Source organism: Oncorhynchus mykiss, chromosome 1 (genome assembly GCF_013265735.2).
Source record: "Oncorhynchus mykiss isolate Arlee chromosome 1, USDA_OmykA_1.1, whole genome shotgun sequence".
Taxonomy (NCBI): domain Eukaryota; kingdom Metazoa; phylum Chordata; class Actinopteri; order Salmoniformes; family Salmonidae; genus Oncorhynchus; species Oncorhynchus mykiss.
The window spans coordinates 68316101-68342198 of NC_048565.1; the positions used below are offsets into that span (position 1 = coordinate 68316101).

At 43.0% G+C, this 26098-nt stretch overlaps 2 protein-coding genes across 5 annotated transcripts in view; both read left to right on the top strand.

Annotated features, from left to right (window-relative positions):
* The first annotated feature begins 231 nt into the window (after positions 1 to 231).
* Positions 232 to 6837, top strand: fgf8a (fibroblast growth factor 8a). Of its 3 annotated transcripts, none has more exons than XM_036983585.1 (5): positions 232 to 1148; positions 1230 to 1266; positions 2354 to 2501; positions 4310 to 4416; positions 5716 to 6837. In XM_036983585.1, exons 1-5 carry the CDS (start codon positions 1117 to 1119, stop codon positions 5998 to 6000), a joined length of 609 nt encoding a protein of 202 aa, XP_036839480.1. In that variant the 5' UTR covers positions 232 to 1116; the 3' UTR covers positions 6001 to 6837. The 3 variants fall into 3 exon arrangements, with proteins under 3 accessions (XP_036839480.1, XP_021465083.1, XP_021465074.1); XM_021609408.2 differs by having other exon boundaries at positions 236 to 1148; positions 2425 to 2501; XM_021609399.2 differs by having other exon boundaries at positions 241 to 1148; positions 2321 to 2501.
* Positions 6838 to 22936: 16099 nt separating this feature from the next.
* fbxw4 (F-box and WD repeat domain containing 4) overlaps positions 22937 to 26098 on the top strand; it is a 57365-nt gene continuing 54203 nt past the window's right edge. For both annotated transcript variants that reach the window (XM_036983599.1, XM_036983601.1), the window contains exons 1-2: positions 22937 to 23392; positions 24399 to 24494. In XM_036983599.1, coding sequence (XP_036839494.1) covers positions 23208 to 23392; positions 24399 to 24494 — 281 coding nt within the window. In that variant the 5' untranslated portion in view covers positions 22937 to 23207. The remainder of the gene's footprint in view (positions 23393 to 24398; positions 24495 to 26098) is intronic.

Consider the following 26098-nt stretch of genomic DNA (forward strand, 5'->3'; position numbering starts at 1 on the left):
CTAGGCATAATGTAAACTAGGCTATTGCATAACATTCGCATTGATGGAAAGAGGCTATTGTCCTGAAATGGACTGCAATTTTATGTTTGGATTTTTCTCTTTCAATTTGGAATATACTTTTTAGGATAATCTAGGAACGTTCCTTTAACTCGTTTTTTATTTCATTAATTCAGAAGGTCGTTTCGGTGAAGAAGCGTCATTGCGCGCTGAGTACGCAAGACTCCTGCTTCTCCGCAAGTGTTGACTTTCCTCAGGTGAAGGAAGATATGTTTTAAACGCAGGGGGAGGAGGGACGCTTTTGTTCTGCAGAAAAAGGGGGCTTGTTCCTCGCAGATCGCCCTTCCATTTTAACCAGGGGTGTGAGTGCGAACAAGGGGTTGACATTGGAGCCTGCGATGGGAGTAGAGGAGGGGAGACGGGAGTCGCCAGTCCTGCACTACCGAACACTGAAGCAACATCACCCGCTCTGAACGCACGGGACGCGCACGTTATCCACCAGGCAAAAGCCAGATATAAACTCTCTACAACAGGATACACTGGGTGATAGCGATTGAGGATTCTCTGAAGGAATTACAAAGAGATAGCAATCTGCAGCAAATTAACTGTCATCTTCATTGGCTTCGGATGACCTTGCATTTGTATCCTTATTATTAGGACACTCATCCAGCGCTTTCTTTGCCAAAACTTGAATGCACCTCTCTTCTAAGTAAGTGCACTTAAACGTTGCTAATCGAGAGGGCCGCCTGACACATAGACAGTTATTATCAATAATCAATTATCATTAATCATTATTATCAATTATCATTGTCACAGTTTCACATTTTACTGGCAAGGTTGTCGATCAGTTGTAAGCGCCAGCCTTGCCAAAACAGGCTATGGACATTTATTTGACATGAAATGTACCCACATTTTTACAAAAAAATAATTGGCTTAACCACTTCTTCCACCATCTTTGGTCGTTTTGGATTTTAATGAAGTTTTTGAAGAGCGACGACTTAATCAATTGCAACCGACACCAGTGTTTCACACAGTTCACCTTTACCAAATAACCTCGATTTTGGAACACTGCAAGCCCTGTGGTCTGTATTTATCGAAGGAACAATCAACACAATCAACATGCGACGCCTCCCTTCCCGGTTGAGTTATCTGTGAGTATTTCCTGCGAGTCTCAATTATGTTGATTAATGTGCCCCAATGTATTATAACTCATTAATTAAGCTCTTTTTCAGGTTCCTACACTTCTTCGCATTCTGTTACTATGCTCAGGTATGTTCATATGCATGCTTTGAAATAGCCCAAATATTTTGTATATCAGCAGGCTTTGTGAAAATAACATAGCATTCTTGATTATGATTTTAAATATCTCACGCGTTTTCGGTAAATTTGCAAATAATTTACAAACTGTTCAGTCTATCAGTGGATTATTGGATACAACTGTAAATCTCCTTGAACAACAAGTAATTAGTTTACTCATCTTGAAAATTCGTATAACTAACCTACATCAAATGTCACTGTTCAAACATATGGTTAGGTTTCTGGGGGTGAAAGCACGGTGTAATAATGGCGAGCAGTGAGGGAGAGAGAGACGAGAGCTCATATCATTTGTGATATAACGACACATCAGATGGGTCCCACCGCGCAAGGGGCAGCGGGCGCGCTGCATGCCGCCCGCGTCACATTTTGGCACGATGTATGTTGCGAACATACTGCCCTCGCGCAGGATGCGTGGGCACAGAATGGGCATCGCGCGGGGAAAGGCGAGTCTGTGAAAAATGTCGTGGGGTTCAAATATAAAGGCCAAAGTTAATTCCTTCGTTGTCCTCCTTGGAACAGAATGAGTGCGTATGGCTAAGTGTCAAATAGGGAAGCTTTTAACATAGGCATTAATATGTACATTTGCTCCGTTTAATGTGAGGGAAATAATGAGCATTTATTATGTAGGCTATAGCCTGTTTGATATTTTGGACATGTTTTTTAACGTCTACCTCCACTCACTTTTACGCACAAGCTGTTGCAGATTGCGCGCCCTTTTTAATTTCTAGGTTTTCATGCTTTTAATTATGCATGCTTAATTTAAGGAATGTAGGCCTTTGTATCGGCGGTATATTCACGTGGTCTATTGCATGTTAAAAAGTTATGTGTTATTATAGCCAATCATGCCAAGTAGGTCTAAAGAAAATGGGAAACATCCCTCCAAATTTGCTTCTGTTGGGTTTAGAGCTAAATAATGATGCTATTATTGCTTAATACGTACGCTACTGTAAATACATTGAAGCAATTTTTGCAAATACTGATTGTGATGACATTTAATTTCTGACAGGTAACCAATCAGTCCTCGCCTAATTTCACGCAGCATGTAAGCGAGCAGAGCAAGGTGACAGACCGTGTGAGCCGCAGGTTAATTCGGACCTATCAACTTTACAGCCGAACCAGCGGGAAGCATGTGCAGGTTCTGCCCAACAAGAAGATCAACGCCATGGCAGAAGATGGAGACATACACGGTAAGCCCAATATCCAAACCTTATGGATTTGTTTCAAGTTCCTAATTTTTGTAGGTTTTAACTTGCCGAAATCCATTGCTAATATTTCTGAATCTCTAAACTAACCTACTAAAATAAACGTATGTCTACAACAGGCTTAGGCTATGCCTATATAGTCACAGGGCCTTAAGGCCCATTTTGGCATAACAAACTATCATGTGCAAGTGGTTAGTAGCCAAATGCTTACAGTGAATTCTACAGAAATGGTTTTTCTCTCGTCGTTTTTGACAGTAAATAACACGGCTACTGTATCAGCTGGTATCGCTAAGAAGAGGCCGCGGACCGTCAAAGAAATTGTCAAATGGATTGAAGATTGTGCTGTGGGTGATTCTCCAGAGATACTCATGTCTGGAAGAGCCATTAGAAATATTCATCCTTCAACCTCCTGAACATTTCCTGCATAGCTCTGCTGCTCTCTCTTTCCTCTGACCAGCTTCAGAACCAAAATAGGGCCCGCCGAATTTTCAACCAGCCCGCCTGCATTTTACACAGTTTCCCCCTTTGCCAGCCAGTCAACATTTAGCCTTATCTATTATCTTTGCATATTCACAAATTAACTATTTTTTTCAAACGTGGATTTCAATTTTAAAATGAAGTCCATTTTTTGGGTGATTTTCATTGGGCTATTCCCATTGCCATTAAATAGTATTAGATTTAAACATAATTTGGCAGCAAACTGGACCTTTGACTCTCTGTGTGTATGCTACTGTAGGTCCTGTCTAATGTGGTGTGTATTCACACTTGTGTGTGTGTTTGTGGTTTGCACCAGAGGGTGTGGAGGTGCTCGGGTCACCTATGCCAGTGCCACCTGTACCATGGTAGCAGGTTGTACTTGTGGGTCTAAAGCTGTGGCTTGCATGAGGCGTTTATTGCTTAGCCCCACACCAACCATCAATCCACAACCTCAACCATAAACATAACTCAATGACCACGTGGGTGTGCATGGATCAGGGAGTGGTTCGAATCTCTAGTAAGGGACATACACGTGGCTAACATTTTGAAACGACATTGTGCCTATCTGTTGAATTTTGCCGTGTTTAACAAGAACAGAGGTTGAGCAGTAAAATGATCAGATGCACCAAGGGTTATTCCTTTCTCCAAATGTTGGTCCGGGAATGTGTGCCATCATCATGTAGGTAGGGGGATGGGAAACCCGGACGAGTAGGGGCTGCCTTGGCCGAAGCTAATGGGGACCCTGATAAAATACTAAATCATAACTCTTAGTAAGCCTTTGAAAAGTTTATTCATAATGGCTAGGTAGACATTGTGTGCCTCCGTGGAAGGCAACAACAAAATAGATAAACATATTTTAGTTTGGAAAATAAGGATATCGGTGTTTTCAATCATAGAAGCAGTTGTGAGACTTACAGTATCTATGAACACACATTAAGATAAGCCATTTAACACGCTTCTATTTATGTCCATCTGTCTCCAAGCGTGATCTATGATCTATGACAGAGATGAATGTGGTGCTTATGTGTGACGTGAGTGCAGATTTAGAGAGAGAAAAAGTTGATAGTCCTTCCAGGATGGCCTCTTTAGTTTTCAAAGAATTGAGGTACACATGTTTTTATGATTGTGCAAGATTTTAAGCGTGCATAAATCCTCAGGAATGGTCCCCACAGGTTTTGTGTGTGTGTGTGTGTGATATATAGACTTTTCTCTTGTAAAAATATAAACTGAATCAGCTTAACCGTGTCTTTAAGCAACATCCTATTACTAACAGTGTATTAGCCCTGGTTGATAATAAAACCCCTTTGTTTCCTCAGCCAAACTCGTCGTAGAGACGGACACGTTTGGAAGTCGCGTGCGGATTAAAGGAGCAGAGACAGGATTCTACATCTGCATGAACAAGAAGGGAAAGCTGATCGGGAAGGTAAAGAGAAAAAAATCCTTTGAGCACTGTACTGTGGGTAATGATCAATGGTAATGCCAGTATGCTGCCCTTTTCCATTGGCTCTGTTTTCAAGCTTCTTAAGCTGTGGTTCCAAGGTTTGATTATATTGTAGTTCTGTTTGGGTTTTCTAAGACTTGTGGTTTTGTATGGCGACTCGGCAGCAGTTCTCACCATAGTTCAGTGTGGCTGTGGTTCTGTTTGGTGGTTCCCTACAGCTGTAGCTCCAGGGCTGTCCACCTCTGGTATGTTCTGCATGGGAGAAGGTTAGAGTCATTGTATGCTGTTGGAAGTCACCTCCTCTGTGTAGCGTGTTGTGGGTTCGAGGGTGTCTCTGCTTCTCTCTTGCTGTGCTGGCTAATAAACAGGGCTGCCATCTCCGCCCCCCTACAGAACCCTGCCAGGTGCACCATCTGCCCTGAGCTGCCTCTCTCTGCCATACCGGCCCAGCAACAGCCTGTGTGTGTGTTTGAACGACTGTATGTGTATATTTGTGTATGTTTCACTTGCTTTCTGGCTGCATGGGATGCTAGATTTATTTTTAACAGCCCATTTTGTCCAGCTAGGTTGTTGAGCAGGTTTAGCTACATTAGTGTTGCCGGTGTGTGACGTGTCACAGACCAGTGGAGGTTGGGCTGGAGGGGTTGTGGGAGGACGCAGGGCCTAGCTACTGCTCATAGTACAAGAGGACAAACCCCCCGTCACCCTCAATGTAGAATACTAGATCAACAGAAACAACATCTACCCCGTCGTACCATTTCTCAAAATGTAGAGATAGAATAAATGCAAGACAACCATGTATTTGATTGTACCAAAGGGAGACTAGAGTCGTTTATTTCAGGATCTATTGATTGATATTCAAGTCGATGAGCCCTTTGTGGTTTGATTCAGCCACAAACGAGACAGTGCAGCGCTAAATAGAAGGAAATCCACACATGAAGCTGATAAAGAACTTGAACTCCTCAGGTATTTCTGCTATGATGGCATGTCTTAGGCTGCTAACTCTTGAGTGGTCCTCATGAATGCGTCTCTGTGTTTACTGAGGAGGGAGACTCCTTGCTTACTGTCATCCCCTCTCTGATCTGAGCCTGTAATGACTGTAGCATATGCTTCATGCGTGTGGAGAGCGCTGCGTGCTCACGTGTTTGTGTGTGTGTGCGCAGGGACATACTGTTCGGGGTAGCCTTCTTACATCTGATATTTCCTATCTGTGAGTCTTCATAGAAAGCTCCTCCAGACGCTCCGACTGACCTGGTGTGTGTGTGTGTTTGTCTTTCAAAGAAAAATGGTCAAGGCCGCGACTGCATCTTCTCAGAGATTGTCCTGGAGAATAACTACACGGCGCTGAGGAACGCACGCTTCGAGGGTTGGTACATGGCTTTCACCAGACGTGGACGCCCCCGGAAAGGCTCGCAAACACGGCAGCATCAACGCGAGGTCCATTTTATGAAACGACTGCCTCGGGGATCCAATCCCACTCACCCGGCCCAGCACAAGGCCTTTGACTTCGTCCACTACCCCTTCAGCCCCAGGACTAAACGCACACGCTACTCAGCCGAAGGCTGAGGGGGGCAGAGAGGGTGAGACAGAGGATAAAAAACAATGACTGAAGCAAGAATTAACTCCTTTCCAAAACCTCTAAAGACATTTTTTTTGTACTGAGCGTTACTATACCTAACATGTAGTTTTTCTATTTTTTTCAAAAAGTACATTTTTTAAAAGAAAAAACCCATAACAAATATATTTTTGTACCTGATACTTTTAGTACTGATGTGTTGTTTTTAGATGCACATAACTCATCATCGAACATTTGGGGTGCTGACATTTTAGTAAAGCGTGGACTTTGTATTGTCTCTCTGTATTTTGGGTTGTGTTTTTGCTTTTGTTTGACTGTTCAGAGTCGTTTGGACTCACACCTGCTGCTCCAAGAGACTTGAAGGGCCCTGATCGACCGCACTGCCAGAAAATGCTGCGTTCAGAGACACATACAGTACACACACACACACACAGCATCGATGCTGCATTCAGGAGCGCCATGTTGAGTAACGTTGTGTTCAGTATCACACACAGCCACAACACCTCTGTTGAACGCTGTGGTGTGACCTTACTACTTTTGGGAATTCTATAGAGACAAACGCTGTTAAAGCAAACAGTGCTTTAGGTACGTACACACAATGGAAAATGTGGCAGCTATATTGATAATCACAGGTTTCCTGCAATGGTTATAACTGTAAATTAGAGGTGTAAAAATGCATTGATATGTCGGAAACCCCCTTTGTTTTTGTTACCCTGTCTGTTTTTATACATATATAAATCTATTTTTATTTTACGGATGTGTACAAATAATTTTAATGATGGATTATTTATTTAAAATGTGTAATAAATGTACATTAGAATACTGATATTAAACTCTTGTTTGTGATGTGGTTGTTTTACACACTTTGAACAGTAGGGTTGTGCGGGAAAAATCAATGGAAAAGCCAGGAAAAAAAAGCCATATTGCAACCTATGTCTTGTGATAATTGCGTTGTTCGCTCTATTACCTGTTAGTTCATATGTCTTGCCACCGTGATTGAATACTGTATGCCTAAGGCCGAGACAATAAGTAGACACAGTGGCAGAATTTATTCAACCATGCATTTGATTCATCACAAAACTGGAGAGCAAACCTCTGTCTGGTGAAGTCCACAAAGCATATTGCAGGTAACAAACAGTTACATGACCTACAGCATGGTGAAGTAAGTTAATGTTTCTGACATTTTTGAACTACTAAACAACTATTGCTTCAGAACCACTGAGAGTTACTGCGAGTCGCAAAGAATACCGGAGCTGCCTCCACTATTCCAGCACCTTTTACATTTCAACATCATCAAATCACCTAAGCTTAGTCTACTACAGTGACAACTAAAAGATACCAAAAACAATTTAGTCCAATCGACATAAGCTAAATATGATGTGGCTGTCCATGATTTAGATGTTTTTTTGTGGAATGTGTGTGCGTTCGCGCAAGTAGAAAAGACATGTTGACTCATCCTACGTGTAGACAAATGCCAATGTCATCCTCCTCTCTTTCATGTTGACGAAATGGTCACTGTCATACAGCACACTTTTATTTGCTTACCTCCTTTCATGGGCAACGTTAGCTAGTTAACATTAGCCTTCTACATCTAGCTACATATTGAACTTCCATCCTCTCAGTCCAGGTGCACAATGTATGAATTTATGGTTGGATCAGAATCGCCATTATAATCATTAGCCAGTACAGAGAATTAAGTCCAAATCCCTATCTCTATCCATGGCTAATTTAGGAAAGGGTACATTTTAACTAGCTAGCTAGCCACCGGAGGACAACAACACATTGAGTTGCAACAGTTCAAGTAGTTTCTGTCAGTTACGTATTTCTGTCAATGCGATGTGATAGGACCATTCACAGATGAGATCTCAGTTTAGCACAACGCTAATTGGCTATTATTTTATACTTTTTTTTTATCAAGGGAGGCCAAATGCTTGCTGGCTTCCCTTGCAATTCAATGCTACGGGCGGCAACAATGTCATACTCTTTTTGACCAGACAGCATCAGATAGATGGCCTACACATACAGAGACAGAGGGGCACTGTTTCACTCGCTCAGATACATTCAGCTGAAGGAAAATGATGAAACAGAGAGACGAAAGATAAATCATTTTCTATGTTTTTTGGGGGTTTCCCTTGGCATCATGAATACACACCTCTGCTTGGGAAGTGGGAGTATCGTTCAGGCACACACTGGAGATGGCTTAAGTCGCTTCATGCATGCGCACAGGCACACACACACACAGGGCACTTGGATCACATCAGCATTCTAATGATATATAACACAGATAGTCATCCCTTCCCAGCCTTCAAATCCTTTATGCATACATCATGTCGTTTCCACGAGTTGATCTTAGAAATGTGAACTGTAAAGTGGGAAATGTTTTCGTCCTCTAACCTTGCACTCAAAACAAATATATCTGTAAAGTTTGATAGAGAGTTAGGTATAGATTTCCTCCTGCTCTGCCCTGTTTGGAATGCAACTCTTAGCCCCCTAGAAGGCCAAGCAGCAGTCTATAGCAAGCAGTGTGAGACTACAGCAGGTCATTGATGTTGGAGCCCTTTAGCAGATAGCAGTGTGTTTGGTCTTCTACTGGTTGGTCCTCCAGAGATGATAGCAGTGTGTGTGTTTAATTAAGGCTTTTGGTTTCTCCAGGTTCAGTAACTGTCTCAGTGTCTCCTCGTATGCAGACGACTGTTTTTCTTTCATCTCACTCCTTTAACACCCCAGGTCTTAATCTGATTGGACAGCCCTGGTGTGTGTGTGTGTTTATAATCTGATTGGACAGCTCCGATGTGTGTTTGTTTGTTTGCTGACAGTGTCCTCATGGGTGTAGAGCTGTGCTGAGTGAGGGAGGTTGGGTTCTGACAACTCCTTCGCCACAGGGATTCAGTTCCTTCCAACAAGTTGTCTTCAGACCCATTCTGCTGCCCTTGCTCCCGCTTATCAGACTAAGCTGAAGTCTCTTGCTACAGAAGGCTCTCTTGATGCAGCTCTGCATGGCAGAGCAAGACCTGGTGAAGCATCTCTGGAAAAGATAAAAACAGAACGAAGGACGGCCAAGTGCAGTAGGCAGCTGTTCCATCTGCCGAGAGGTGTAGAATCGGAGGGAAGTTAACACAAGACGACGTCCGATATTCTGGTCAGAGGCACTCGCTTACACTTGGCCACCCATCGTTCTGGTGTGTGTTCAGAGTAATGCCTTCTGGTTGAGCTCTGTATGGCAGAGCGAGGTCTGGTCTAATGTTGGAACGCTTTATAGGGCAAGGCACAGGATAGCATGGAAGGCTTCAAATCAAATTCAAATCACATACACATATTTAGCAGATGTTATTGCAGGTGTAGCGAAATGCTTGTGTTCCTAGCTCCAACAGTGCAGTAGTATCTAACAATTCACAACAATACACACAAATCTAAAAGTAAAAGAACTGAATTAAGAAATATATAAATATTAGATTGAGCATTGACTAAAATACAGTAGAATAGAATACAGTATATACATATGAGATGAGTAAAGCAGTATGTAAACATTATTTTAACATTATTAAAGTGACTAGTGTTCAATTATTAAATTGGACAGTGATTCCAAGTCTATGTAAGTAGGGCAGCAGCCTCTAAGGTGCAGTGTTGTGTAACCGGGTGAAAGCTGGCTAGTGATGGCTATTTAACAGTCTGATGGCCTTGAGATAGAAGCTGTATTTCAGTCTCTTGGTCCTTGCTTTGTTGCACCTGTACTGACCTCGAATTCTGGATGATAGTGGGGTGAACAGGCCGTGGCTCGAGTGGTTGACGTCCTTTTTGGACTTCCTGTGACATCAGTTGCTGTAGGTGTCCTGGAGGGCAGGTAGTTTGCCCCCGGTGATGCGTTCGGAAGACCACACCACCCTCTGGAGAGCCCTGTGCATCTGTAAAAGTTTGTGAAGGTTTTAGGGGCCACCTCCTGAGGTGGAAGATGCACTGTTGCGCCTTCTTCACCACACTGCCTTTGTGGGTGGACCATTTCACATCGTCAGTGATGTATGCCGAGGAACTTGAAGCTTTCCACCTTCTCCACTGCGGTCCCGTCAATGTGGATGTGTGCTCCCTCTGCTGTTGTTTTGTTGATGTTGAGTGAGATGTTATTTTTCTGGCACCACTCTGCCAGGGCCTTCAACTCCTCCCTGTAGGCTGTCTCGTTATTGTTGGTAATAAGATCTACTACTGGACGATTGAGTTGTAGGCATGCGTGGCCACGCAGTCATGGGTGAACAGGGAGTACAGGAGGGGGCAGAGCACGCACCCTTGTGGGGCCCCTCTGTTGAGAAGGTGTTGTTTCCTACCTTCACCACCAGGGGGCGGCCTGTCAGGAAGTCCAGAACCCAGTTGCACAGGGCGGTGTTCAGACCCAGGGCCCCGAGCTTAATGATGAGTGTACTATGGTGTTGAATGCTGAGCTATAGTCAATGAACAGCATTCTTAATTAGGTATTCCTCTTGTCCAGATGGGATAGGGAAGTGTGATGTGAGATGGCGATTGTATCATCTGTGGATCTTTTGGGGTGGTAAGGAAATTGAAGTGGGTCTAGGGTGTCAGGTAAAGTAGAGGTGACATGATCCTTAACTAGCCTCTCAAAGCACTTCATGATGACAGAAGTGAGTGCTACAGGGCGATGGTCATTTGGATAGGTTACGTTTGATTTTTTGGGGTACAGGAACAATGGTGGACATCTTAAAGCAAGTGGGGACAGCAGATTGGGATAGGGAGCGATTGAATATGTCCATAAATACTCCAGCCAGCTGGAGGCTACCCGGAACAAATCCCAGTCTGTGTGATCAAAACAATCTTGAAGCATGGATTCCGATTGGTCAGACCAGCATTGAATAGACCTTAGCACGGGCACTGCCTGTTTGAGTTTTTGCTATAGGGAGGGAGAAGCAAAAGGGAGTTGTGATCAGATTTGCTGAAGGGAGGGTGGGGGAGGGCCTTGTAGGCATTTCGAAAAGTTGAGTGGTCCAATGTTTTCCCAAAGCGAGTACTACAGTCAATGTGTTGGTAAAACTTCGGTAGCGTTTTCCTCAAATTTGCTTTGTTTAAATCTACAATAAATGTGGCCTCGGGATATGTAGTTTCCAGTTTGTATAAAGTCCAGTGTAGATCTTTTTCAGGGCATCCTGGTATCTGCTTGAGGGGGAATATACATGGCTGTGACTATAACCCAAGACGATTCTCTTGGGAGGTAATACGGTCAACATTTGATTGTGAGGTATTTTAGGTCGGGTGAACAAAAGGACTTGAGTTTCTGTATGTTATCACAATCACACCATGACTAGTTACAGTTGAAGTCGGAAGTTTACATACACTTAGGTTGGAGGCATTAAAACTTTTTTTTCAACCACTCCACAAATTTCTTGTTAACAAACTATAGTTTTGGCAAGTCGGTTAGGATATCTGCTTTGTGCATGACACAAGTAATTTTTCCAACAATTGTTTACGGACAGATTATTTCACTTATAATTCACTATCACAATTCCAGTGGGTCAGAAGTTTACATGCACTAAGTTGACTGTGCCTTTAAACAGCTTGGAAAATTCCTGAAAATGATGTCATGGCTTTAGAAGCTTCTGATAGGCTAATTGACATCATTTGAGTCAATTGGAGGTGTACCTGTGGAACTATTTAAAGGCCTACCGTAAAAACTCAGCGCCTCTTTGCTTGACACCATGGGAAACTCAAAAGAAATCAGCCAAGACCTCCCCCAATAAATTGTAGACCTCCACAAGTCTGGTTCATCCTAAGGAGCAATTTCCAAACGCCTGAAGGTACCATTTTCATCTGTACAAACAATAGTACGCAAATATAAACACCATGGGACCACGCAGCCGTCATACCGCTCAGGAAGGAGACGCATTCTATCTCCTAGAGATTAACATACTTTGGTGCGAAAAGTGCAAATCAATCCTAGAACTACAACAAAGGACCTTGTGAAGATTCTGGAGGAAACAGGTACAAAAGTATCTATATCCACAGTAAAATGAGTCCTATATCACCTGAAAGGCTTCTCAGCAAGGAAGAAGCCACTGCTCCAAAACCGCAGTAAAAAAGCTAGACTATGGTTTGCAACTGCACATGGGGACAAAGATCATACTTTTTGGAGAAATGTCCTCTGGTCTGACAGAAAATAGAACTGTTTGGCCATAACAACCATCGTTATGTTTGGAGGAAAAAGGGGGATGCTTGCAAGCCGAAGAACACCGCCCCAACCGTGAAGCACGGGGGTGGCAGCATCATGTTGTGGGGGTACTTTGCTGCAGGAAGAACTGGTGCACTTCATAAAATAGATGGCATCATGAGGGTGGAAAATTATGTGGATATATTGAAGCAAAATTTCAAGACATCAGTCAGGAAGTTAAAGCTTGGCTGCAAATGGGTCTTCCAAATGGACAATTACCACAAGCATACTTCCAAAGTTGTGGCAAAATGGCTTAAGGACAAGAAAGTCAAGGTATTGGAGTGGCCATCACAAAGCCCTGACCTCAATCCCGTAGAAAATTTGTGGGCAGAACTGAAAAAGGGTGTGTGGGCAAGGAGGCCTACAAACCTGACTCAGTTACACCAGCTCTGTCAAGAGGAATGGACCAAAATTCACCCAGTCTATTGTGGGAAGCTTGTTTAAGGTTACCCAAAACGTTTGACCCAAGGGAAACAATTTCAAGGCAAAGCTACCAAATGCTAATTGAGTGTATGTAAACTTCTGACCCACTGGGAATGTGATGAAGGAAATAAAAGCTGAAATAAATAATTCTCTCTACTATTATTCTGACATTTCACATTCTTAAAATAAAGTGGTGATCCTAACTGACCGAAGACAGGGAATTTTGACTTGGATTAAATGTCAGAAAATGTGAAAAACTGAGTTTAAATGTATTTGGTTAAGGTGTATGTAAACTTCCGACTTCAACTGTATTTATGAAACATACACCCCTGCCTTTTTTCTTCCTGGAGAGTTCTTTATTCATGTCTGCGCGATGTACTGAGAACCCAGATGACTGTATGGACGGGGAACGGTATGTCCCGAGAGAGCCATGTTACCGTGAAACAAAGTATGTTATGATCCCTGATGTTTCTCTGGAAGGAGATCCTCGCCCTGAGCTCGTCTACTTTATTATCCAGAGACTGAACATTAGTGAGTAATATACTCGAAGCAGTGGATGGTGTGCACGCCTCCTGAGTCAGACTAGAAGTCCACTCCGAATTCCTCTTCTCCACCGGCGGTGGAGCAGCCTCTGGAATAACAAACAAAGGATCCAATTCAGGAAAGTCGTATTCCTGGTCGTAATGCTGGTGAGTTACCACCGCTCTGATATCCAAAAGTTATTTCCGGGCTGTACGTAATAACACAAAAAACATTCTGGGCTAATAATGTAAGAAATAACACACACAAAAAACGAAATACTACAAAGTTACTTAGGAGCTAGAAGCAGAACTGCCATATCTGTTGGCGCTATAATCAGGCTTCCCAGCTCATACTTCATTGTAGATTCAAAACAGTTCCCTGTAGATGAATTGAAACACATTATCGTATCTAATACTGTATCTAACCTCACATCTTAACTGTTTTAAGTCAGTGCTAAGGTGTTGAAATGCTCTTCCACCCTTGAGGACTGAGTTAAAATGTCTATTCACAATACTTGACAGTAATCTGATTGAGTCCTTCCATGACGGATTAACAGGGTTTCTGTCCCCCTGGGCTCTCTGCAGTGACTCTCCTGTCTGCCCATGGACTCTCTAGTCTGCCCACACCTTCTATGACAGTAAAGCTCCAATGGACCCAGGGAAGGAGTAGGTTGTGGGAAAAGTCACACCTTTTGTGTAGCCTGCGATGCCATGCAAATGCAGAGCAATTCTGCTCCAGAAGAAGGGGTTAAAATTGCTTTCATCCGTTTTATTGAGCAGATAAACAAACAGAGCTACCCTCTTAATTTGCTTCAGGAGCAATTTAGCCCCTGTCCTGAACCCCCCCCCCCCCCCTTGTAGGCTAGCAGGGGTGAGCAGGGAGCGCGACCCTGCTGTCTTAACCAGCACTGCCGCAGACTGACACACACTGCCTTGGTTAAACAGACTTTAATGAATGATCAGACACCACAAGCTTTCCTTCATTATCTTACCTTGATCTGGAGATACATACTGTGAGGCCTATGGGGGGTTTAAGTGTCCTGGGTCTCAGGTGTGTCCTTACATTAGGATGCAGTTTGGGGGTTGTTCATATAGCTTTATTTCCATGGCATGTTTACCATCTATTTTTCTCAATATAGAAAATATAACAAAAACACAAATCAGGAAACCCACAATAAGCAGCAATCAATCAGTGAGTCTGAGTTTTCTGTGTTTGACACTGTCCAGAAACAGAGTACAGTTAGTTAACTCCCCTTCTCCTCATTGCATTTCATTCTTAGTGCCTAGAAGACTAGTTGCATTGATTTTCATTCCAAGTGACAGAGATTCCCTTAAATCCATGTCCTTATTCTTCCTGCAATGTTACGGAAGAACCAGCAGCCAAATCAAGCTGGATAATTGAAATGCAAACACCGATCAAAGTGGAGTGCCAACTCGACAGTTTCATTGTATATATACAGGCCGTACAGGAGACCTGTTTACTTTTCCAATTGGAGCTGTAAACTTTTGTTTGTCCAAGACTGATTGTCAGAATGATCTGAACAATTACCAGCTAAATGTGTTTGCCAGCTCAGGGAGAGTCCCCCCTCTCTGCCCTAAAAAGATCAAAAGGGAAGACCCCCCTGGCCCCCCCGGCGCACCCCTCCGCTCCCCAGCTCCCTCCTCCGAACCTCTTCATTTCCTTTTAGCCATGTCAGTTCAGCTGGAAACCCAACCATAAATGATTTTTTAGACGTCCCAGTGTTTGGGACATGGCCTTTCAGAGTGTGCAGCTTTCAACAGAGGACACGTCTCTAAAAAGATCTGCATATTTCAATGATGTGCTGTTATGCACAGCTGATCAAAGACTTTTGGGGCTGCCAGTTGTAACTAAAGGCTAGAGCACCCTCGTGATGTGAATGTGCACAAATTGATGCTACTGACACTAAACGGTTACGGTAAGCTTTACGTACAGTTGAATGGTCGATATTAGTAGTAATTTCACCATTGTACGACTTTTTGTGAATAGCATGTTAAATTCTGGACATAGATTGCTTAGGAAGACAGATGTATCATTATAAGAGTATATGCACACCTGATAATAAGGTACTACAGGTGGAAAGGAGGAATATTTAGCATGCAGATAGATTTAACAGAAGTTGTTCTCTTTGGTTTATTGTTCACATGATTTACAGTGTCATATAAACTTGTTCAGAGATAAGACAACCCTTTGAACATTTTTTAAACCATTGCTCCTTGCATTATAAAGCCTTTCCCACAGCACTCTTTTTCATGTTATTCTAGTATTTCACAGTTAGCATCATCCGAAGAACCGCAGGTGCTTTTGCTTAGAAACTGTATTAGTCAGATACACACAGAGAGTCAATGATATTGTTGTTTTCTAAATCATAATGTTGTAGGATGTGGTCCTATGGTCGCAGTGAGCGGTGTAGTGTGGCCTGGTCGCCTGTGTTTGACCTGGTCACCGTCCAGTTACTGTGAGGAACTTGGTCGCAGTTCGGTCACCTCTCTGTGAGCAACACAGTCACGACGCTGAATGAGATGAGGTCACTTTGGTCTAAATAGAAACCACCACCTAGGAGCTGCATTTCAGCCCATCAACACACCATGACCTCTGATCAAATGACCTATCACATACCATAACCCCTGACCATTGTGGCTGTAATAGAAAAACATGTCAGACAATGACAGCTTTGAATACTGACATGAGATGGGGGTCTGCCAATAATGACAAGAAGCTCCCCAAACAAATAAAACATAACAACAAAACATCAGAGAGACTGGGTCAGTCAATACGCCACGGAACAGAAGAGGCATGGAGAGATGAGAATGACTGAGGGGCCGAGGGGCATTCCACAAGCCACGGAGCATGTCTGCTGCCGGGGAACTCATGCCCGGCCAGAACGGCCAATAGACGAGGAAAGACAAGGGGAAAGCCAAAGAGGCCAATGAGCAATGAGCAATGAGAATACCTGAATTCTGATTTAGTGGATAAAGCTGCTGAATCAATTAAACACTTCTCATAAAGTCCCTTGTCAGAGAACAATTGGGGACATGACCACCTTCGCCGACCACGCACACACACACACACACACACACACACACGCAAGAAAAAAGCAGAATAAAACCAAAATGAACTTAAAAGAAGTTGTTGAAATGCTATAGGGCACTGTGGAAAAGCCGCATAGGCACGAGTGTGGAGCCAGGCCCAACCAATCAGATTGAGCAAAAATGTATATATACAGTATTCAGTGCCTTCAGAAAGCAGTTACTCCCCTTGCTTTTGCACATTTTGATGTGTTACAGCCTGAATGTAAAATGGATTAAATAGGGATGCCTTGTCTCAGGCCTACACACAATACCCCATAATGTCAAAGTGGAACGACAGTGCATTCGGAAAGTATTTAGACCCCTTGACTTTTTCCACATTTTGTTGCGTAACAGCCTTATTCTAAAATGGATTGAAATAAATAAATCCTCATCAATCTACACACAATACCCCATAATGACAAAGCGAAAACAGATTTTGTATTAAATTATATTAAAAATAAAAAACAGAAATACCTTATTTACACAAGTATTCAGACCTTTTGCTATGAGAGTCGAAATTGAGCTCAGGTGCACCCTGTTTCTATTGATCATCCTTGAGATGTTTCTACAACTTGACTGGAGTCCACCTGTGGTAAATTCAATTGATTGGACACTATTTGAAAAGGCCTGTCTATATAAGGTCTTACAGTTGACAGTGCATGTCAGAGTAAAAACCAAGCCATGTGATTGAAAGGAATTGTCCGTAGAGCTCCGAGACAGGATTGTGTCGAGGCACAGATCTGGGGAAGGGTACCAAAACCATTCTGCAGCATTGAAGGTCCCCAAGAACACAGTGGCCTCCATCATTCTTAAATGGAAGAAGTTTGGACCCATCAGGACTCGGGGGAGAAGGACCTTGGTCAGGGAGGTGACCAAGAACCCGATGGTCACTCTGACAATTCCTCTGTGAAGATGGCAGAACCTTCCAGAAAGACAAGGATCTCTGCAGCAATCAGGCCTTTATGGTAAAGTGGCCAAACGGAAGCCACTCCTCAGCAAAATGCACTTGACAGTCCACTTGGAGTTTGCCAAAAGGCACCTAAAGGACTCGCAGACCATGAGAAACAAGATTATCTGGTCTGATGAAACCAAGATGTAACTCTTTGGCCTGATTGCCAAGCATCACGTCTGGAGAAAACCTGGCACCATCCCTATGGTGGGGATGTTTTTCAGTGGCAGGGACTGGGTGACTCGTCAGGATCGAGGGAAAGATGAAAAGGGCAAAGTACAGAGAGATCCTTGATGAAAACCTGCTCCAGAGTGCTCAGGACCTCAGACTAGGGCGAAGGTTTACCTTCTAACAGGACAGCAACCCTAAGCACACAGTCAAGATAACACAGGAATGGCTTCGGGACAAGTCTCTGACTGTCCTTGAGTGGCCCAGCCAGAGCCCAGACTTAAACCCGATAGAACATCTCTGGAGAGATCTGGAAAAAAATATATACTGTATATATGGTCAACCAATGACGCCGCAGGAGATGGCTGCCATTTTACGGTTTCCTAACCAATTGTGCTATTGTGTGTTTTTTTTCCGTTAATTGTAACTTATTTTGTACGTAATGTTTCTGCCACTGTCTCTTATGACTGAAAAGAGCTTCTAGATATCAGGACAGCGATTACTCACCTCGTACTGAAAGAAGGTTTTTTCTTTAAAGAGTCGGACATGAAGGATTTACTTCAGACACCCGACAAGGCCAAAATCCCAGTGATTCGCATGAGAAAGAGACGGAGATATCGGGGATATATAATTATTCAAAGCGGTCTATTTACCACCACAAACTGATGCTGGCACTAAGACCGCACTCAATGAGCTGTATACGGCCAAAAGCAAACAGGAAAACGCTCATCCAGAGGCGACGCTCCAAGTGGCCGGGGACTTTAATGCAGGGAAACTTGAATCCGTTGTACCTAATTTCTACCAGCATGTTAAATGTGCAACCAGAGGAAAAAGCTCTAGACCAACTTTACTCCACACACAGAGAAAGCTATCCCTGGCCCTCCATTTGGCAAATCTCCTTGCCCCTACCTGGGCTCGAACAACAGCCACCCATCGACAACAGCCACCCTCGAAGCATCGTTACCCATCGCTCCACAAAAGCTGCGGCCCTTGCAGAGCAAGGGGAATAACTACTCCAAGTCTCAGAGCGAGTGACGTTGGAAATGCTATTAGCGCGCACCCCGCTAACTAGCTAGCCATTCCACATCGGTTACACCAGTCTAATCTCGGGAGTTGATAGGCTTGAAGTCATAAACATAAATGCTTGAAGCATTGCGAAGAGCTGCTGGCAAACGGACGAAAGTGCTGTTTGAATGAATGCTTATGAGCCTGCTGCTGCCTACCACCGCTCAGTCAGACTGCTCTATCAAATATCTATCAAATATCAAATCATAGACTTAATTATAACATAATAACACACAGAAATACGACCCTTAGTTCATTAATATGGTCAAATGCGGAAACTATAATTTCGAAAATAAAACGTCTATTCTTTCAGTGAAATACGGAACCGTTCCGTATTTTATCTAACCGGTGCCATCCATAAGGCTAAATACTCCTGTTACTTTGCACAACCTTCAATGTTATGTCATAATTACATACAATTCTGGCAAATTAGTTTGTAACAAGCCAGGCGGCCCAAACTGTTGTATATACACTGACTCTGCGTGCAATGAACGCAAGAGAAGTGACACAATTTCCCTAGTTTAATATTGCCTGCTAACATGAATTTCTTTTAACTAAATATGCAGGTTTAAAATATATATACTTCTGTGTATTGATTTTAAGAAAGGCATTGATGTTTATGGTTGGGTACACATTGGTGCAACGACACTGCTTTTTTCGTGAATGGGCTTGTTAAATCAAGTAGGCTATAATTCAATGATAAATGAACAGGCACTGCATCGATTATATGCAACGCAGGACAAGCTAGATAAACTAGTAATATCATCAACCATGTGTAGTTAACTAGTGATTATGTTAAGATTTATTGTTTTTTATAAGATACGTTTAATGCTAGCTAGCACCTTACCTTGGCTCCTTGCTGCACTTGCATAACAGGTAGTCAGCCACGCAGGCTCCTCGTGGAGGGCAATGTAAACGGCCATGATCGGTGTCCAAAAATGCAGATTACCGATTGTTATGAAAACAGGAAATCGGCCTTAATTAATCGTCCATTCCGATTAATCGGTCGACCTCTAGTACATACCCCAACCAGAAGCCATGAATTACAGCAACATTCGCACTGAGCTAAGTGTAGAGTGTAGAGCCGCCGCTTTCAAGGAGTGGGACTCTAACCCGGAAGCTTATAAGAAATCCTGCTATGCCCTCTGACGAACCATCAAACAGGCAAAGCGTCAATACAGCGTCAATTACACCGGCTCCGACACGCCTCGGATGTGGTAGTGCTTGCAAACTATTACAAACTATAAAGGGAAGCACAGCCGCGAGCTGCACAGGGACACAAGCCTACCAGATGAGCTAAATTACTTCTATGCTCGCTTCGAGGCAAGCAACACTGAAGCATGCATGAGAGCTTCTTCACCTGCATTGCTTGCTGTTTGGGGTTTTAGGCTGGGTTTCTGTACAGCACTTTGAGATATCAGATGATGTACGAAGGGCTATATAAAATAAATTTGATTGATTGATTGAGCATCAGCTGTTCCGGACGACTGTGTGATCACACTCTCTGTAGCTGATGTGAGTAAGACCTTTAAACAGGTCGATATTCACAAGGCCGTGGGCCAAACGGGGAACCAGGACGTGTACTCCGAGCATGTGCTGACCATTACTGAGTCTGTAATACCAACATGTTTCAAGCAGACCACCATAGTCCCTGTGCCCAAGAGCACTTAGGTAACCTGTCTAAATGACTCCTGCCCCGTAGCACTCACGTCTGTAGCCATGAAGTGCTTTGAAAGGCTAGTCATGGCTCACATCAACACCATTATTCCAGAAACCTAAGACCCACTCCAATTTGCATACTGCCCCAACAGATTCACAGATGATGCAATCTCTATTGCACTCCACATTGCCCTTTCCCACCTGGACAAAAGGAACACCTATGTGAGAATGCTATTAATTGACTACAGCTCAGCGTTCAACACCATAGTGCCCTCAAAGCTCATCACTAAGCTAAGGACCCTGGGCTTAAACACCTTCCTCTGCAACTGGATCCTGGACTTCCTGACGGGCCGCCCACCCAGGTGGTAAGGGTAGGTAACAACACATACGCCACGCTGAGCCTCAACACAGGGGCCCCTCAGGGGTGTGTGCTCAGTCCCTTGCTGTACTCCCTGTTCACTCATGACTGCATGGCCAGGCACGACTTCAACACCATCATTAAGTTTCCCGACAACACAAGAGTAGTAGGCCTGATCACCGACAACGATGAGACAGCCTATAGGGATAAGGTCAGAGACTTGGCCGTGTGGTGCCAGGATAACAACCTCTCCCTCAACGTGATCAAGACAAAGAAGATGATTGTGGACTACAGGAAAAGGGGCTGTAGTGGAGCAGGTTGAGAGCTTCAAGTTCCTTGTTGTCCACATCACCGACAAACAATCATGGTCCAAACACACCAAGACAGTTGTGAAGAGGGCACGACAAAGCCTATTCCCCCTCAGGAGACTGAAAAGACTTGGCATGGGACCTCAGATCCTTAAAAAGTTCTACAGCTGCACCATAGAGAGCATGTTGACTGGTTGCATCACTGCCTGGTATGGCAACTGCTCAGCCGCCGACAGCAAGGCACTACAGAGGGTAGTTGCGTACGGCCCAGTACATCACTGGTGCCAAGCTTCCTGCCATCCAGAACCTCTATACCAGGCGGTGTCAGAGGAAGGCCCAAAAAATGGTCAAAGTCTCCAGCCACCTTAGTCATAGACTGCTCTCTCAAATCAAATCAAATAAAATGTTATTTGTCACATACACATGGTTAGCAGATGTTAATGCAAGTGTAGTGAAATGCTTGTGCTTCTAGTTCCGACAGTGCAGTAATATCTAACAAGTAATCTAACAATTCCCCAACAACTACCTAATACACATAAATCTAAAGGGGTGTATGAGAATATGTAGAATGTAAGTATATGGATGAGCGATGGCCGAGCGGCATAGGCAAAGTGCAATAGATGGTATAAATTACAAAATAGTATTTAGTCAGCCACCAATTGTGCAAGTTCTACCATTTAAAAAGATGAGAGAGGCCTGTAATTTTCATCATAGCTACACTTCAACTATGACAGACAAAATGAGATTTTTTTTTCCAGAAAATCACATTGTAGGATTTTTTATGAATTTATTTGTAAATTATGGTGGAAAATAAGTATTTGGTCACCTACAAACAAGCAAGATTTCTGGCTCTCACAGACCTGTAACTTCTTCTTTAAGAGGCTCCTCTGTCCTCCACTCGTTACCTGTATTAATGGCACCTGTTTGAACTTGTTATCAGTATAAAAGACACCTGTCCACAACCTCAAACAGTCACACTCCAAACTCGACTATGGCCAAGACCAAAAAGCTGTCAAAGGACACCAGAAACAAAATTGTAGACCTGCACCAGGCTGGGAAGACTGAATCTGCAATAGGTAAGCAGCTTGGTTTGAAGAAATCAACTGTGGGAGCAATTATTAGGAAATGGAAGACATACAAGACCACTGATAATCTCCCTCGATCTGGGGCTCCACGCAAGATCTCCCCCCGTGGGGTCAAAATGATCACAAGAACGGTGAGCAAAAATCCCAGAACCACACGGGGGGACCTAGTGAATGACCTGCAGAGAGCTGGGACCAAAGTAACAAAGCCTACCATCAGCAAGGGCATTGAAGATGAAACGTGGCTGGGTCTTTCAGCATGACAATGATCCCAAACACACCGCCCGGGCAACGAAGGGGTGGCTTCGTAAGAAGCATTTCAAGGTCCTGGAGTGGCCTAGCCAGTCTCCAGATCTCAACCCCATAGAAAATCTTTGGAGGGATTTGAAAACATCACTGCTCTAGAGGAGATCTGCATGGAGGAATGGGCCAAAATACCAGCAACAGTGTGTGAAAACCTTGTGAAGACTTGCAGAAAACGTTTGACCTCTGTCATTGCCAACAAAGGGTATATAACAAAGTATTGAGATAAACTTTTGTTATTGACCAAATCCTTATTTTCCACCATAATTTGCAAATAAATTCATTAAAAATCCTACAATGTGAAAATTACAGGCCTCTCACATCTTTTTAAGTGGGAGAACTTGCACAATTGGTGGCTGACTAAATACTTTTTTGCCCCACTGTATGTATATATATATATATATATATATATATATATATATATATATATATATATGTAAACATTATTAAAGTGGCATTATTTAGAGTGGCATTGTAAAAGTGACTAGTGATCCTTTTATTGAAGTGGCCAGTCATTGGGTCTCAGTGAAGGCAGCAGCCTCTCTGAGTTAGTGATTGCTGTTTAGCAGTCTGATGGCCTTGAGATAGAAGCTGTTTGTCAATCTCTTTCTACAGCAAGCAGTACTGGAGCGCCCGTACCCCATGTATCTAGCCTCGCTGCTGTTTACTGCTGTTCTTTAATTATTTGTTATTTTTATTTATGTTTTACTTAACACTTATTTTTCTTTAAACCGCTTTGTTGGTTATGGGCTTGTAAGTAAGCATTTCATTGTAAGGTCTACTACACCTGTTGTATTCAGCGCATGTGACAAATACAACTGTATTTTATTTTATATATAGTTATATAATACGTCATTACGTCGCACAACGTCACCACGTGATCTTTCGTCACTGTTTTGGAATGGCTTCCTGTATCTTCTCTTTTCACGCGCTCTAAGAACATGGATTACTGTTTAACGCTATTAAACCCTTTTTTTAAGAACTACCATAGAAGAGGCAATACACCAAGAGAAAGATACAGGGCAATACAGAAACGGAAAAGAGAAACCTTCAATACCAACTTAAAATGTTCTTATTCCAGTTACCAGAGGTTGTGCTCTACCACATTATGTCATATTTGGAATACAAGTCTTTGAGTCGCCTTTCTCAAGTTTGCAAAACAATTTACCATTTTGCAAATCGTGACGCCGTATGGAGGAAGATAGCAAAAGAGTTAATAAACACTGGAATTACACGACAAGGAGCAGATGTGTAAGAAATATTGTTTTATTCGTACAATAAGTAGGGTACAGTGGTCGTTTCATGATAAGCATCATGACTTCCCAAGAGTTGTTTACATCTACTTCCACGCGGCTTGCTACAGTTGTTGCCATTCACACCGCTATCCTTCTCGATGCAAAGTTATGCAACACTGTAGCATGCACTACATGGGCTATACTGTTTCAACATAGTGCCCATGGAAAACGTTTATGTGTTGTAAAAACGCATACAGATAGCCTCGTGGTTACTTGCTGTAGATATCTGAACGGCGTTTACAGATAAGTTGTAGCTGCATAATAACACATTCCTTGTTGCACACAGTCATGGTGCTACATAATCCTGAGAAGAATATCCTCGGCCAATGACTGCAGTTATGTTGACATGACGACACTGTTTTTCAGGATATATTCATTGTATGAAATATATATAGCCTGTTTCCCACTTGCTGCCGTGGAAGCCCTGAGTCTGACTGACTGGTCTAGAAACACTGTTCTAGAGAACGTAACATTGTGAATTGGACCTGAGCCATTCTGGCATTACTGCCTTCTCCCCCAGCACAGCTACTTATGCCACAGTGACAGCCACTCTTATCAAACCATGGGTCTCCTTTGAGATGCAGCCTAACAGCAGTGTAAATAAACTTGGTAATCCTGCTGAGCGCTACAGGACACCACATCCCACAGCTCTTTGAGAGAAGCAGGCTGTTTCCTCCAGCTCACATCCACCCCCTCTGGCACAGGCCTCCTGAACACATGTGAACACATATGCTAGTTTTCTGGACGACAGTGTTGGGTTCAAGTATGACAATATGGGTCTATTTGAGGCCTTCTGCTATTCCTTGTGATATTCACACCATATCTGCTAATATACAGCACACAATGCTGTAATTCTACGCCTGTTGGGCATTGTTTGTGTGCATTGTCCGTTCAGAGGTTTTATTTATGTGGTGTTCTTCAAGGGTTATAATTGTGTTATCACATCACTATCCATGTTACAGGTATCCCCACATCCCTCTGAAGGACAGAGTGAAGGTATCTCAGAACTGGTGCCATGGGATCTGCAGAAAGGAAGTCATGCTCAAATGGAGGATTAAGTGAGTGTGTTTGTGAGTTTTGGCATCATGGCACCACAGTGTAGTTTCAGGAGTTTCCCTAATCCATCTCATCTCTTGCGCCACTGAACACACGACAGGGATTGGCTGGTGAAAGTTTAGGGAGAAGAAATTGCAAAAGAGGTCCTGAAGAGTTATTGTTAGTTTTTTAATGAAGCTGTATACAAGTAAAATGTATTAAACATTGGAAAATGGTTGCTGAATAGTTTATAGTTCTAGATGTTGGGGCTGAAAAGCTCATTAGGAGTACCAGTAAGCACTATCCAGAGAGTCAATGGTGGGTTTACAATCTATCCCTAGATTACCATTCACAAGGTTTCAGCTAGAGAGAGAATCATGCTCTCCTTTTAGTCATTGTGCCACCTCAATCTGGGTGATTGTGGAGGCCAGGTCATCTGATGCAGCACTCCATCACTCTCCTTCTTGGTCAAATAGCCCATACACAGCCTGGAGGTGTGTTGGGTCATTGTCCTGTTGAAAAATAAATGATAGTCCCACTAAGCGCAAACCGAATGGATGACGTATCGCTGCAGAATGCTGTGGTAGCCATGCTGGTTGTGTGTGCCTTGAATTCTAAATACATCATGGATAGTGTCACCAGCAAAGCACCATCACACCCCCTTCTCCATGCCTCACGGTGGGAACCACAAATGCAGAGATCATCCATTCACCTACTGCATCTTACAAAGACACAGCGGTTCGAACCAAAAATCTCAAATTTTGACTCATCAGACGTAAGGACAGATTTCCACCGGTCTAACGTCCATTGCTGGTGTTTCTTGGCCCAAGCAACTTTTTTCTTCTTAATGGTGTCCTTTAGAAGTAGTTTCTTCACAGCAATTCGACCATGAAGGCCTGATTCACGCAGTCTCCTCTGAACAGGATGCTGAGATGTGTCTGTTACTTGAACTCTGTGAAGCATTTATTTGGGCTGCAATCTGAGGTGCAGTTAACTCTAATGAACTTGTCCTCTGCAGCAGAGGTAACTCTTTCTTTCCTGTGGTGGTCCTCATGAAATCCAGTTTCATCATAGCGCTGGATGGTTTTTGCAACTGCACTTGAAGAAACTTTCAAAGTTCTTGAAATTTTCCACATTGACTGACCTTCATGTCTTAAAATAATGATGGACTGTCGTTTCTCTTTGCTTATTTGAGCTGTTCTTGCCATATGGACTTGGTCTTTTACCAAATAGGGCTATCTTCTGTATACCATCCCTACCTTGTCACAACACAACTGATTGGCTCAAACGCATTAAGAAGAAATTCCACAAATTAACTTTTAACAAGGCACACCTCTTAATTGAAATGCATTCTAGATGACTACCTCATGAAGCTGGTTGAGAGAATACCAAGAATGTGCAAAGCTGTCATCAAGGCAAAGGCTGGCTACTTTGAAGAATCTCAAATATAAAATGTATTTTGATTTGTTTAACACTTATTTGGTTACTACATGATTTCATATGTGTTGTTTCATAGTTTTGATTTATTCACTATTATTCTATAATGTAGAAAACAGTAAAAATAAAGAAAACATCCTGGAATGAGTAGGTGTGTCCAAACTTTTGACTGGTACTGTATGTCAGAGTA